The sequence below is a fragment of the Cuculus canorus genome, chromosome 1 (assembly GCF_017976375.1).
Source record: "Cuculus canorus isolate bCucCan1 chromosome 1, bCucCan1.pri, whole genome shotgun sequence".
Classification (NCBI taxonomy): domain Eukaryota; kingdom Metazoa; phylum Chordata; class Aves; order Cuculiformes; family Cuculidae; genus Cuculus; species Cuculus canorus.
In genome coordinates, this window is record NC_071401.1 from 182,421,759 (window position 1) to 182,436,829 (window position 15,071).

The window sequence follows — 15,071 nt, forward strand, 5'->3', positions numbered from 1 at the left end:
TGTGTTATCTGAATTCTGTCAGCACCACCGTGGCCTATGTAACAAGGTGATGTGTTTCTTCAGGTAATCGAGGACAATAAATTGCGACAATATGAATCCATTCAGAAGCTGCTGAATGAGAAGAGCTTCTTCCGGCAAGCCATCAGCCATGCCGATCGCCTTAAGCTACTCCCAGTATACCACAGAAACTCCAGCAAGCGTAAACCTCGACCCAAAATCACTGCCTTGCAGGAGGAAACAGAGGAAGAAGTGCAGGAGACCAGGCTGTGAGACATGGTGTGTGCACCCTCTTTGTGCAGTGAATCGTCAGCCGTGCCCCACAATGTCAGGACGTGCACTTCTGTACCTGTGGGAGCCATGCACAAATTGAACCTTGCGGGTAACGTTCACTGCAGCAACTACATGTGCATTTGGGAATTACTTCCCTTCCATGGTTAATCGTGTGCAAGATAGCACGTTCTTTGAAGTTTCACCACTTTTAATGGTAAAACCAGACTGCCTTTGAAAAGCGGCTCTGATTTGGTACAAACGAGACAGCAGGCAGAAGTCACCTGCCTGGCCTGACATAGTCATTTCAGAAAACTTAGAAAAGTTCTTGCTGGGGTGAGGAGTCCAGACAGCTGGAAGAATGTGGAAAAATAATCAAACCTGGGTGGAAAATAGAAAAATCAGAATGTAAAAAGCTTCTTTGGATTCACTTCCTGCAAATGAATTAAGGGACACTATCAGCAGAGTGCACAGAAAACTTCCTCCTCTTTATTTTTCATGCAGTAACTGTAATTTCAATTTAGCAGAAAGAGCCAAATGCCCTTTCATAACAACACTGTTCTGCCCGCGTAGGTGAGAATGAAGGAAGACTGACTTGCAAGCCAGTCAACTTCTGTCATGTCTCCACAGTTAAGGGAGAATTGGTATTTCCTCTTTAAACCTAGGAGAGACTCCGTATGACCCTGCGCACGCTCACAGCAGGATGAGTGCAAGCTGACCTCGTATGTAGTGAAAAGTAGGACTCCCAGCTGGGGAACTGGAATAGTCTGCATAGGTCTGGCAGCTTTACATGCTTTCTACTCTGGCCTATAAAATAAAAAGAAGAAACCTCTCTGAAGTAGACTTTAATAATGAAATTAATTTTTATACTGTTCTGTTTTGCAGTTTTATGATGAAACTGAACTTTCTCTAGGATTTTATTTATTTTAATATTGTTGCAAACATTTACTAAGGAAATTATGTATTTTAAGAGTGATTATGTGCTACAAGGAAAAATATATTTGTTTAAAAAGTTTTATATTTGGATTTTTTGCAGGGGGGGAGGTTTGCTACTAGTCTTTGATGTGACATTATGATAGAGCTGTCAAAAATGAGGGCAGGTCCGGTTAGGCCAGGTACTGTCCACTGTTGTCTTTGTGCACTAAAGTATTCTAGCGATGCAAACATTTTAGATTTTTTTTCTTTAAATAAAAACAAAAAAATTAAAAAAAAAGATACTGTGTGACACGTTACAACACACCCACCCCACAGTGCAGCCACTGCAGATCTGCTCAGCTGCTTCCACTTTGGTCATTGCTGCTTAGCAAAATGTGCATCCTTTTTTCATAAATACATTTTCTTGATTACAAAACCGGTTGATAAAATCCAAAGTTGTTTGGCCCGCCTGTGGTGCGGGTGGCACTGGTTGGTACTGCCGACTCCGGAGCAGGGCCTGTCGTCTCTCCATGAAACAACACGCTACTGCAGGTGGAAGCAGCACAGCCTCCTTTATTCTCATGGGGTAGTAATTTGGCAAAAGAAGAGCTCTAAAAAGTATACGCGGCCAAGTCTGGCTGAGGGGCCAGGGCTGCTGCAGTGCAGCCAAGCCCAAGGAGGAGCGCCAAGAGTCACTCTTTTTCAGGATGTTACTCAGAGGAGCAGACATACCACGTGGGAGAGTTTGTTATCTAAATAAACAAGATGATATGGGAAGATCAGCAGAAAAGAACCACTGTGTCATCAAAATCAGTGCGTGCATGGAAGCTTGCACAATTAGAAGTGTTATTTTTTTGGGGTGGGGGTTAATGTTAGAGAGCATTTAGGAGGTGGCAAGTTGGACTGAATGGACAGGGAGACATTTCAAGAAAGGAAGATGTAAATGTAGCAGGAACCTGTAGTGGGATGAGTGCACGTGGAAGCTGCTGACACACACACTCATAAGGAGCACTTTGAAGGAAAAAATGAGTTGATCTGCTAGCTGCCCACAGCTCCGTAGCACACACTGCACAACACTCATCAAAACAGCTCCTGCCATCAATACTTGGCTACCAGCACCATCCTGCCTGTCCCAAAGAGCCCAGGCAAGATCGGGCGGAAATTGTTTTCTCTCTGCACTCTGAGGGCATTGTGGGAAGAGGCTGGACAAGACCGTACTATTTCATCCAGTCCAAAATGTGAGCATGTGGGAAGAGGCTGGACAAGATCATACTATTTCATCCAGTCCAAAAGTACTGTCTCAGCTCCTTTGAAGCTCAGGCTGAAACAGGAGGTAAGTTGGTACCAGTCTTCATAGTGGAGGAGGAGGAGGACGGCATCTGCTTCCCAACAAAGGCTGCGTAGAGCACATTACCTTTTAGAATAAGTGTTTGGGTACTTGCTGTTTGTGGCATAACAGCTCCCAGGGCTGTTAGCCTGAAGCCGAGCTGGGAAGTTGCATATGCTGCTCATGGTGGAAAATGGTGCACAATGGGAAAAAAACGGAGACAAAAAAAAAAAGGGGGGGGGGGGAAGAGAAAATGAGGCTGTAACCCAACCGTAATGGAAGAGTAGAAAAAACAATTACCTTCATAAACATAGGATGAGCATTATTTAAGAGATTTTTTCTTTTTTTCATGTTCTTCAATTTGAATACATTTGATAAAGCGGCTACATAAAAAAGAATACTCTTCCCAAAGCACTTTGTTATTATGATAAAACCACACACTTGCTATTAAGGTAGGTGGTTGGGTGGTGTATGATACATGGCCAAAGAGAAGACCATGATGACTCTGGTACTACACATGAAGATTTGTTTCTATAGCCTGCCTGGAAGTAACCAAAAAGTTGAAAAGAGTGAAATTATTCAGCAAAGGGTCTGTATCTGTGGCTTTCCTTAAGAACAGAGGAGAAGGCTGGCCAAATTGCTGATACAGCACTAAAAGGCTCTTAGGACAGCAATTACCAAACAAGGTTAGCCTAAACAAATTTGAATTCCACACATTTAGACATCTTTCTAAATCTTACATACAAAATAAGTACACAAAGCAGCTTGATAATCATCGTTAGTGGGAACTGCTCAGTATCTCACTGGCCTCAAACAAACCTGCTATTCCAAAAAAACAATTTTGTTTTCACAGTTGCTTAACTGATGTTTTACCAGCTTTATAATTTTATTTGTGAAATATCTATTTCCCAAGTCTTTCTTAAGTTCTGCCTCTTCCATATCTACAAGCCTTGTGTCCTTCAGCCTGCTGTACTGGCATCGGAGCTGCTAAACACCTGATTGCCTCCACACCTCTTTAATTCTACCCTGTTCAAGCAACAGGGTGATTTCTGTGAAATGTGGCAGCTCTTGAAAACAGCCCCTTTTAAAACATTTCCTCACATTAGGATTGATTCTGAATTGGTGTTAATTGTTAGAGGTCAGTTCAGAACTCTATAACTTTTTTCATTTTATTTCCTTTATCTTAAAAGTATTCTGGTAACATTTTTCTTCACTTCCTGATATAGAAATATAAAATAGCACTTCAAAACTGTGTGTACAGTTGTTCACTAATGGACAATTAATTGCTGCCTAAAAATCTTTACAATTAAGTAACATGCAATGTAATTCAGTAACAGATTTCCTTCACAAACCTTTGTGTTCTTCAGAAACAACTTTTTGTTCCTAGATTGAACAATATTATTTATTCACCATGATTTACTTCAGTCTCAAAATGTGCTGCTGACTGGACCTGACACTTACTTGTGCTCTGCTTTCTCCTAAGACTGAGCTGCACTGCATGACAAAGGGACTGCATCCCAACTACTTTTTGAGCTAATACTACAGCTGGACTACCACCATGCCGAGGAAGTAATTCCTCTCTTCTAGACTTCCTTCTATTTTTCTAATCCTTGGAATAAAAAGTCCTTTCTTTCTGATATCTTAATGCAAAAGCAAATTTCTGCCTTCTGAGTCTGCCTTTGCTAAGGCTCAGCACAAGCACACCTTGTGCAGTCTCTACAGTCACTTTGACTCCCAGTTTCTGAAGAACAGTCCACTGTGTAAGTCTAAAGTCTCATATTATAGTTTCAACATCATTAATATGTTGAATATTTATATTTAAAGCCATATGTTAATATGGCTTTAACTACAGTTAGCATGAAGAAAGTGATCCCTCATCCTTCCTCCAAATTGGCTCCTTCCACAAACATCATCTTGCTCTTCTGCTTCTCCAGTTCTACTGCAACAATGGAGGGGTTTGATTTGTTTTGCAAACCACTTGAGCTGTATTATGGGAAGAGATGAGTGCCAGACATTAAGGTCCTTCAATTTTGCCCTTGTTGATCAATGTTGTTGCCTTTATTGAATGGTGGAGCAGGTTTCTCCTCACTTTTCATTTTGGAGCTGATGCTCAGCAACTAAGTAACTGAGGCAAAAGTTACTGTTTTAGGGAATGTTTTAGGGAATATATTCCACGTTCTTTGTCAAGAAATAAGAACCATAGGAGACGTGCTGAAAGCTTTTATTTTCAGGATCGAGTTGAAGTAGAGACGGAATGTTTAGGACTTACCATCGTCGTTGGTGTATGACAATGATATCTCATGGTCCTCTGGTTGAGGCGATTGAGCCATATGTACAGTCTAGTGTAGTCAGATAGGGGCTGAATTAAGCCTTTCGACTGACCTAGTGGCCTGTGCAACAGATGCAACCTTAGAAGCTTCCCTGTACTTTCTGATACTCCTCCACACAGACAGGGTCTCTCTTCACTTACCTCATGTGTTTTAAAGACATGGAAAGGGGTAATAGATAGGAGAGGCGAATCGCATGGAGCAGCACGCTCCACCATAGATAGCTCACTTAAAACCTCTCTGCTTAAGACACATTCCTTTATTAAGGAATAGAAAGGATTTTGCCCATTACTAACCCAAAAATGAGAGCAGTTCATATTTCAAGTCATGCACAAGGAGTGCTGTTTGCAGCATCACAGGAAGAACCTGCAGAATGCCAAGCCCTGAACTCACGAACAGCGCTTTGCCTTGCTTCTGCACAATCTGTCACAATCCAAAGCATAAACCAAATGGAGAAGCCAGTATATTCACATCCAAACTATTTTATGGTTTTTTCACCGTGTGAGGACAGGAACTGATACAGCCTAGCAAGGGAGCTTAACAGTTACTGCAGAAGACAAGATTCAACTAGGAGATCTGCAAAATCCCACATGATCAAAAATGTATGAAGATCACAGACTGTGTTGAACTCAAAGACAGAGAAACACAATGATATTAGGTAGAAATCAGCCAGGTAAAAGATGCAGATGGAGAGAGATTAGGACAGCAGGCTGAAAAGAAAGGATAATGATAATGAGGGCATTGAAAGGCAATGCTAAATTTAGCAAGAGACCCTACTTTCAAACCATGAACAGATGATCAAAGTTACCCTTTCTCCTGCAGATTTTCACTCAGAGTACAGCACAGAAGACTTTTGATTCTCACAGACAACATACAGAGTCTTAAAATAGATCTCAAAACATGCCTTAGGACACTGTGCCTAAGATCTTCCCACATAGAAACACACTGCTTACTCTTGATCCAAATGAGCTCTGACGTTTCCAAGGTGCATTTTCATGACAGAAGAAACTCAGCTTAGAATCTTGTAAGGAATTTTCTTTTTTTTTTTTTTTAAAGATATATTGTTATTACAAATCATGATGCTGTAGCTCGTGTGATCACTACAAAAACATTTTCCATTTTGTCTTCTTCGTCACCATAGAATCCGTGCCCGAGCTTCTCACACAACTACCGGATCCCTGCTCACACCACTTTGGCACAGGAGGGAACCTTACAGCTGAGATCCACTGCTCTGACCTAAACTGGTTTGAAGCTGACTCATTCTGCTAATAAACAACTGCAAAAGTAGCATCCCATTTTTTTTTGTGAGAAAACTGCTGCCAAAAAAACCTACCCAAACCACCAACCTCTAGAGAAATCATTGGTATTTGGTTATATCTTACTATCACACAAGAAATTGATGTTTTAATAAAACAGTGATTACCAAAAGACATGGCACTTTCTAAATATATCGTGTGAGAAATGATTACAGAAACAAGCTTCTAAAGTTCTGTATCTTGGGAGATAACACACATGCAAACTGAGAGACAGAGAGACAATATGCAGTACAAAAATTTTATTGACATGAGTTTGGGATGACTGTTTTACATATAAAGTGAAGCGTTAGGAAACAGTTAAGTAACCCTTTCCTCTTTCCAGGCTTAATTTGAGAAAAATTCTACTGTGGAAATCACAGGCATGACCGTGTTACTGTCCATAGCTCTCAAAGCCGTCTCCTAATTGCCAACCAAGAAGTACCTGATTCTGATCTGAAGAAAACTCTGCACTTTCCTCTGCCTGCCAGATGAGGTACTGAGACTACAAGTGTTTCCACATTATTACAATCCACAAGTCTATAACTGTAGCTCCCACATGGAGAGACTGGGGAAATATTCCCTTCATAGAAACTCTTCCTTGTGGGAACAAGATCTACCTCTGTAGTGGGGGAGGAAATGAAAAAGACTTAATTTTAACTGCAAATCAAGTATCATTTCACAGCAATTACATCGTAAATCCACAACAGAAATTGATAATTACATAGTAACTCATGTTATCGCTACTACATTATCTCTGATAATACTGTAGTTAAGCTTGTGCTCAAATTCCGTTTCAGTAAAATCTGTTTCTGTAAAACACTGTTATTTCTTGGATACTTTTAAAACACTAATGAAGTATACAAAAGTTCTTACAGTATACAAGAAAAACGAAGTTAATAAATGATCGCATTTTCTTCAATTTTATCAAAGAATAAGAGTCTGAAAAAAATAACTTTTATTGCCTTTTAATTTCTCAATCTCTTTTGTATTTTTAAAAGATAAAAGTTATAACAGAAATTCATGACATTTTAGATGAAGAGAAGCTTGGGAGAAAATCACAATTCAGCAGGCAGATGAAGAGGAAAATCGAAGTATTTAATATGGCTTGCAGCTGAAAGTAATTGATCTGCATTTCCAATCATTTTAGTTATTGCCACATTCCATTAATTTTTCATTAAGTGAAGATAAAAACATGTCTTTAAAATGCATGTACAATAGCTTGAAGCCATTACTGTACATATTGTGCAACTAATCTGAACGCAGTTTAACACGTGAACATAATAGAATATATTTATGTACAGTATATACATAAACAGAATCCTGCGGTAATACCCCTGAATATTATCATTGAAATAAGTAATTTTCATACTAAAAGAAGAAGAAGAAGAAAAAAAATCTATGAAGGTGGCAAAACTGCCCATTCCTGAAGTTAAAATCAATATAATTTCCAGCTGATTTACATAGAAATAAAACTGTGGTCCTGTACAAACTTTACATTACAGGGAAACAGTTTATTTTCGAAAACATATTTACATATTTGAGTACTTGGTTCTTTGCAATAGAGATTATATGAACACAGAAAATTGTATGGTAGGCAGGTTTATTTTTTTTTTTTCTATTTGTTCTGTTTTGTGCAAATTCCAAATCTCTCTTTTTGTGTTATTATCTGTCTCTATTTGCCTTGTATTACTGCTGCTGCTTTTTTTTAGTATTCTGAGAAGGCTGGGTGACTTTGCTTCTAGGAACAGGAAGAAAAGATTTAACTCTGGAAACACCCAACTCTGTCTTTGATTTACTGTTGCTGCTTTCCACACTTTGGCTGCTGCTGAGAGGACGCATTCCATCCTATGAATAAAAAAAATATACATTTTCTGTATAAATAACTATTGCTGTTTGACCTGAAAAACAACCAACCAACCAACCCCACCAGCCTTATAGAACCTTTGTTAGCTTTTAAGTACTTAACAAACTATGTTTCTTTTTTTCCTTCTTTGACTGAAAGGAAATATCAGAATTCTATTTATTTTCAGAAAAGGATGCTTTTCTAATCTCAAACTCTTTTTTCAGACACTACTTCTTGCAGCTCCATAGGTTTATCATTGTTGCAATTACCTCTAAAAGGTTGACTTCTGCTTTCAACTTTGTTTGTCATGCAAGTAGACCTCTCTCCTCTAGCAAAAGGATGGTTTATGTTTCCTTCACTTTGGCCAACATTTCACCACAAAGATATGGGAAATTATCTTTTTTTTTATTCTATATAAAATCTTTTGACTAAGTTCTTAAAAATACTCAAAGGCAGCTAAGCTTGTCTATCTCCAAAGTCTGTATAGTTATGCCTTATATTGTTAGAAGCAATTTTAAAAGGGAAAAAAATTCACTGGGAAAATTTTACAGTGAAGTTCTGATTTGCAATGCCTGAAATCAATGTGTTTAAAGAAATATACAAAAGCAGTATATCTGAATGTGGATCTGCAATGTTATAATTGTTTCTGTTAGCAGAGACTGTTCTCTGAATTTTAAGTAAAATTACAGAAAATCTTGTAACAATATTAATATATGGATATGAAAAAATATGAAATTAAGGCTGGCAAATCATCTTATCCAACTTAGCCTTTTTTGATGTTTAGGTGTGCAAGTTAAGCTATTTTCAGGGCTATTTCTTTGTACCTGCAGAAAATAGACAGTGTCTCTAGAAAACAATTTGTTGCAGTCAGATGAAAGCATCTGGACTGGACTCTAGAGGACCCCTGGCAAGGGAACACAGAGGACCTAGAGAGGGAATACAGAAAACAGATTCTGCCCTGGCTAAGGCTAGTTGAGCCACGTGCTCAGAAGCTCTCTTGATGTTGAAAACAACCAAGGAGCAAGAAAGAAAATGGAACAAAATGTAATAACAGAGAAAGTGTAATTTTTTATCCAAAGAAAGAGAATTAAGCAGGACATAATTTCATACTCGTATTTAGTACGGATGTCAGCACCATCAATCAATTATTTCAGTTTCTGAAAAGAAGAAAGTAGTGGACCTACTGTATCTTCCAGCATTATTCAGCTTATCTTCCCACTCTGAAACTGCTCTGAAGTTAGCGAAGCTTGTTTACATTTAGACTATCTCTTCCCAGAATCATGAAACTTATCACATAGTATTTCGTTTGATTTCTAATAAATAATATGGCAAGAGAACTGTATATTACAGCAAACAGTGAGGTAGAGAAAAGAAACTGAATCCTCTTCTTAAAAAAATCCCATTCTTCACAAATTCTGGTAATATCGTGTCTTCTCAAAATTTCTACCCAAGAACTTTGACACCAGAGCAACTTGATTCTACGTAGATAATAAGACTTAGAAAGACTTAGTGAATAATGGTAATTGGTAGGGTGGGGTGGAATTGAACTCAGGGCTTTTATTTCTCTCAAAATCCTGTCCAAATAACTTATAATGTCAAAGTAACATCAACAATACTTGGCCTACGGAGATGGCTTTATGTAAACATGAAAACTGAAGCAAATACACCCATTGTTTAATAAATCTTTAGTTTCCATTAAGACACATGGAAGGAACTTGGCATGGCATGCCTAGCAAGTTTCCTAAGAATCGCGACAGTTTATTCTTCTAATAAACAGGGCACTGGAACACAAATTCTTTGGATGCAATCAGGAATTCAGATTTTGGAGAAACTCAAGACACCTTCCCTATCCTACAACAAAACCCCTTCCACCTACCTTTTGTGCTGTTGCTTTACTTGGGTTAGTACCCCTTGCTGAAAATACAGGACTGTTCTGAGAGTTATTGAACATCAATAGTTCATCCTTAGAATCTGCAATCTAAAAAAGATAAGAAAGTGGTGGGTTTTTAGTTATTCACAGCAGAGAGTCTTGATTTTATTTTCATGTAGTTTCTGTGCAAAGCAATACATAAATATCCAAAGAATGATCAAATATCATTCCTTTACTCTTGAGTGTGTTGGTAGGAGATGGGAGATAAGAGAGAGAGATTTCACATTGCATATTATCAGAGGGAGATTAAACATACATTTCCACAGCAACCTATTCAGTGGAGCTTCAGGGCCATTTCCCATTACATTTTATCCAGCCACAGGAAAATCACAGAAAGGAACGATCCTTTTCTTTTCCTCCTGCCATGTTTCTTCCCAACTATTTTGCATCAAACCTTGTGACCACACAATAGCAGATAGAGTATGGTCAGCCTTCTGTTCTCATCGAAAACTAGGTACTTTATCCTTGGGCAAGTTGATTAAATTCAGCTCTGCACCTGCAAAAGCACTTGTTCCTGACTTAACACAGGCAGCAGGAACGTATTGAGTGAAAGGGTAAATTAGAGAGCAAAATTGATGGCAGCCTGAAACTACATCACACAAAGAAAACAGGCAACAGCACCCTTACTTCTGTAAGGCTCTACTAGGCAGCTAGGCAATTAACAACAGAAATTCCACTCATCAATGGTTCCACCCACAGTGAGGAAACTGAACAAAAGACAGTGACATCTATCTCCTTCCTTATCAAACTCATATTTCCTTGAATTGTCAACAATAAGCAATTACAATTAACATGTTATTAAACACAATTTTAAGTTGGTTGCCATTTCTTTAAACCATCACATTCTTTCACGGATAGATATGGTAAATCCCTGGTAACTAACTAGTCATCAGCTTGCCAGCTAGGTGTATGTGAATCAAATACTATAAATACTTTAAAAAAACCAAACAAGCCAAACCAAAACACCATAACAAAAGATTTCACTAAATAGGTTGAGAAAATCTTACCAAACACTTTATTTCTTTTTTTAATAAAAACTTGGTTGACTTCAAAGAATAAACAGAATACTTAATAAAGCAAATTTAATGCTGTTCAGGGAGATTCTTCAGGATGTAAAAATGTGCAGCCTAAATGGGCAGTAGCCTAATACTGACTCTACTGGTGTTTCAAAAGATATGGAGCAGCTGCTCCAGTGTGAACATAGCCTGCTGTCACTGCCATCTACTTCAGCTGTGCTAAGAGGAAAGAAGGAAAGGAATAAGTAAATAGCTACAGTTACAGGGATAGCTGGATACTTTTGGTGGAGAATGAAAAATGAGAGAGTGTTACAGCTCCACCCTTTGCTCCAACAGGCCTCCCATACCACCCACAACCCATTTCAGGGTAAAACTTAGCCCAAACCCATGAGACTTACAAGCCTCCTTCCCTTTCTTCTGCACTGTAAAGAACAAGAATTAGGCCAATCCATTCTTCCTTGCTTGAGGCAGCAAAACTGAATTTTGCCTACACAGCAGAGGAGCTTTGAGCTAGGTCTGTGATGGCTAATGGGATTACATTAAACAAACAAAATGTGCGATGCATATTAGGAAAAACTTTCTATGTCTTTAAGACTACAGAACACCTCCCCAGTGGAAGCAATGATAGCATGAAAGATAAACGGGGAACAATAATGCAGAAAAGGCTATTGTCTCTAGCATTTATGAACTTGTAAATTTCAGCCTCTGCTGCAAAAATCTCTACAAGATAAAATAGTGAAGGTGCAATTTAAAATAATGTATATTAAACCAGAACACTTGCCCTCAAATGTATAATTTATTAGTTGATTTTGGCTTATTCCCAAATAATTTAATAATTTTCTTCAGTTCAAGCAATGCTTGTAAATTAAAAATTTATTTTAAACATTGCATATGGTAATGATGTAAATTATTTAAAACCCTTGTGTTTACCTTGCTTATATCAGGCTCAGATTTGCTGGAACACATACTTTGAAGTTCCTGTACAAGATCTACTTCATCATCAGAACCAAGGGACAGCCTTTGCTCCAGATTTAACGTTCTTAATTGATTCTTCTCTGAAGATCTGGTAAAGAAACCCAACAGAATCAAAACCAAACCAAACAAACAGAGAGAGCAATTAAAATTAGGCTATGATACAGAATTTGAAAACAAATATTACATGTGCCTGGAAAATAATAATTTATTTCCAAATGACCTTTACTACTACAAACAGTGAGAAAATAACATTTAAGTAAGTGGCAGCAATAGTTGTCTATAATTCTTATATCATAATACATCTGCTTTCCATTCAAATTATCCTCCCCATTTTGAAATTCTAACAAAGAATTTTTCTGCCTGCTATCTTCAAAGATTGTTCCCTTTTTAGGATGGAGTGGTCAGTTTTAGTCCACCTTCCTTTTGGACTTAATTCCAAACACTTAAAACCCCCCTGGCATACTTGAAGCATAACAATTCTATGCTCTTTGTGCCTGCAAATATGGCAGGTTTCAGACTGAAGTAAAGTCTCAAGTGCAGTTCCCCCTGGCTAATTCGTACACTTTCTTAGAGAACCTCTATCATTTAGACTAAAGTGCATGTACTATACCATTTTGAATTACCATTCAGTAATCAAAAAGACCCAGAGGAGTTTTTAAAATATAATGCCAGGTAAAAAAAAAACATAGCTTTTCATGGCAGAGCAAGGATTACATAATATTCTTCCTTAAGCCATAGAATATTCTGTTACATAAAAAGACATGTAAGTGCTCCAAGGTCTGAACTACAGGAGCAGGTACAAAAATTACATGGAAGTATATAAATTTTATTTTCTCTCAGAAATAATACTTAAAAAGAGTTTTTTTCTTCAGATACAGAACCAAAATATTACCAAACAAAATCTATTCATTATAATGTGCTGGTTTACAACACTGTTTTATCATCTTTATTGTTCGCTCAGTGTTACAAATACCAGAAATTAAAACTTACTTTGTGGCGAGAGAAGCTCTTTTCTTACAGTTTGGTTGCACCATAGTCTTAGACTTTATACCTGTACAAAAGAGAGATCAACTTACTAGTGTGTTATCAAGTGTGTCGATTTCCTCATTCTAAACTGTGTGATAAATAGGGAAAATGTATTCCTACTTACTGGCTAATTATAACAACAGAGTCTGTCAAAGATCAGAATATATCCCTTGAAACTGTTCAGAGTAGTGTTAGGGCCACGTGGTACTGCTAACATGGCAAACGGGGCATGAGTTGCCCAGGCTTCTTTTTTGAAGACAGAACATGAGTTTTCTGTGCAAGGCACTTGAACCACCCTTAATGGTTATCTCAAAAAGAAACTACTTGTCACCAGGAAAAGATTTAAGTTTGCTTCATTTAAGCAAATTCAAAAAGTTATCCATACTTCGTATCAGAAACAACATTTTATTGTGACATCAGAAACTAAAGTTACTAAAATTAAATTCACCATCTCCTTTTTTACTTATATTCACAGATATTAAATGGAATCCAAGAATATTCTCAGGTGCAAGATATAAGATCAATCATCGTACTTCAGGTTAAGTTCATTTGATTTCTTAAATCCTCTTAGCGGGATTAGATAAGTTCACAATTCAAACAGAAAACTAGCAAGGAAAATCAGCACATTAGAGTTGCAGTTCCGCAAAAGCAGACTTCTTTCTGCACAAGAGCTTAAGAAACAAATAGCTCAATTTAACATTGCTAAGTACCAGGCATCAGGTATTTCAGTCTTTTATATGTGAGATGACTAAAGCTAGAATCTTACTGTTTCTAAAGTGTGTGCATGTGCAATCCTCTTTCTCTCTAAATCCCTCCCTAACTCTTCTCTCTGAAGGAGTTACCTTCATTTTCTGAAAACAAAAATGAGTCATTTGATTTTGTCCTCCAGTAGCAGAAGCTTTCCTACTTGACACTGTACTTGGTTATGGCATTCCTAAGTTTTCCTTCTCGGCAGATGTCTACTTTCAGAAGAATATGTTGCTTCTGCACATATCAACACGTTATCCCTGTACAGCAAACTGCTTGTTAGACAGCTTATGATATTGAGGTGAAAAGACACTTCAAAAGTGCCAGCTACTAATATAACTTTTACATTTACACACGTGCATATACCCAGTCATATAAAGACTTATTTATCAAAAGGCAAACGGCAAATGATGTGGAAAATTCTTGAAAACTTTACCGTGACTACACAGCATTTTTTACACTTATTTTTCTTGCAATTAAAGTGAAAACCAAAAATCTTCAATTTAAACCCAAAGATCTCTTCCTTCCACTTCAGAGCTCCTAGATTATTCTACTCAATTTATCTAATATGATTGAACAAGGGATGTATGATCTGAGGATACATGTATTCATTTATTTTTACTTGGATTCAGACAATAGAAATCATTGTGGTGAAGCTATAAAGTGTGTGTAAAAAACCCTAAATTAGGTATACTGTAAATTAGGTGCAAAACTAAAGAGTACCAATCAAGCAATGAAGCTTTATCTCATCTGACATTGAAGAAGAGAATGACAGAGCATCATGCCATGCAATATGAGTTGGAATCACTGCACAATCTTCCATCAAAATCTACCTCATTAACAGATAACAGGAAGGGCATTAGAACAAACAAAACAATTAATTAGGATACCTCACAGTCATAAAGAAATAATTTGGCAGAAAAAAAGAGTAAAAGAAATGTTACACGTACGCATAAACACAACTGTCTTAAACCCCCACACTTTCAGAATTAGAAACCTTTACCTTCAGTATTTGTTTCCTGCTTATTCCATGACTGGGAGGATAAATGGCCTGACTTTTTGCGAGGACTTGTGTTCACTTTTCTCCAAGATGCATTCTCACCTCTTTTCTTACTACAATTTTTGTAGCTCGCAACCACAGATAGTGGAAAATTTCCTCCCTTAAAATCTGCTATATAATTATCTAGCTCTGAAACCAAAGTAGAACAAGGTTAAGAAAAATTAATGGCTGCAAATGACTTTTCTTTGACTAATTTATAAACCTACTTAATTTAGTGACTGTAAATGCTTTTAACCACACACCTCCCATCATAACTACAGTTATGTTTTGTGGAAGCTTTAAAAAAGGAATAAAGCAGTTCATGTCCCCGTTTTGGCAATGTGTAACTACTTCTCTTTTAGAC

The 15,071-nt window shown here is 37.5% G+C and overlaps 2 protein-coding genes across 2 annotated transcripts in view; one reads left to right on the plus strand and one right to left on the minus strand.

Moving 5' to 3' along the window:
• CFTR (CF transmembrane conductance regulator) overlaps window positions 1–1,417 on the plus strand; it is an 86,510-nt gene extending 85,093 nt beyond the window's left edge. Inside the window, exon 27 of the mRNA XM_054056732.1 lies at window positions 64–1,417. Within this exon, the coding sequence (XP_053912707.1) occupies window positions 64–270 (207 nt within the window). The 3' untranslated portion in view covers window positions 271–1,417. The remainder of the gene's footprint in view (window positions 1–63) is intronic.
• Window positions 1,418–6,371: 4,954 nt separating this feature from the next.
• Window positions 6,372–15,071, minus strand: part of CTTNBP2 (cortactin binding protein 2) — an 88,275-nt gene continuing 79,575 nt past the window's right edge. Inside the window, exons 19-23 of the mRNA XM_054076843.1 lie at window positions 14,672–14,857; window positions 12,886–12,946; window positions 11,851–11,983; window positions 9,851–9,952; window positions 6,372–7,976 (exon numbers count right to left, since the gene is read on the minus strand). Of these exons, the coding sequence (XP_053932818.1) occupies window positions 7,818–7,976; window positions 9,851–9,952; window positions 11,851–11,983; window positions 12,886–12,946; window positions 14,672–14,857 (641 nt within the window). The 3' untranslated portion in view covers window positions 6,372–7,817. The remainder of the gene's footprint in view (window positions 7,977–9,850; window positions 9,953–11,850; window positions 11,984–12,885; window positions 12,947–14,671; window positions 14,858–15,071) is intronic.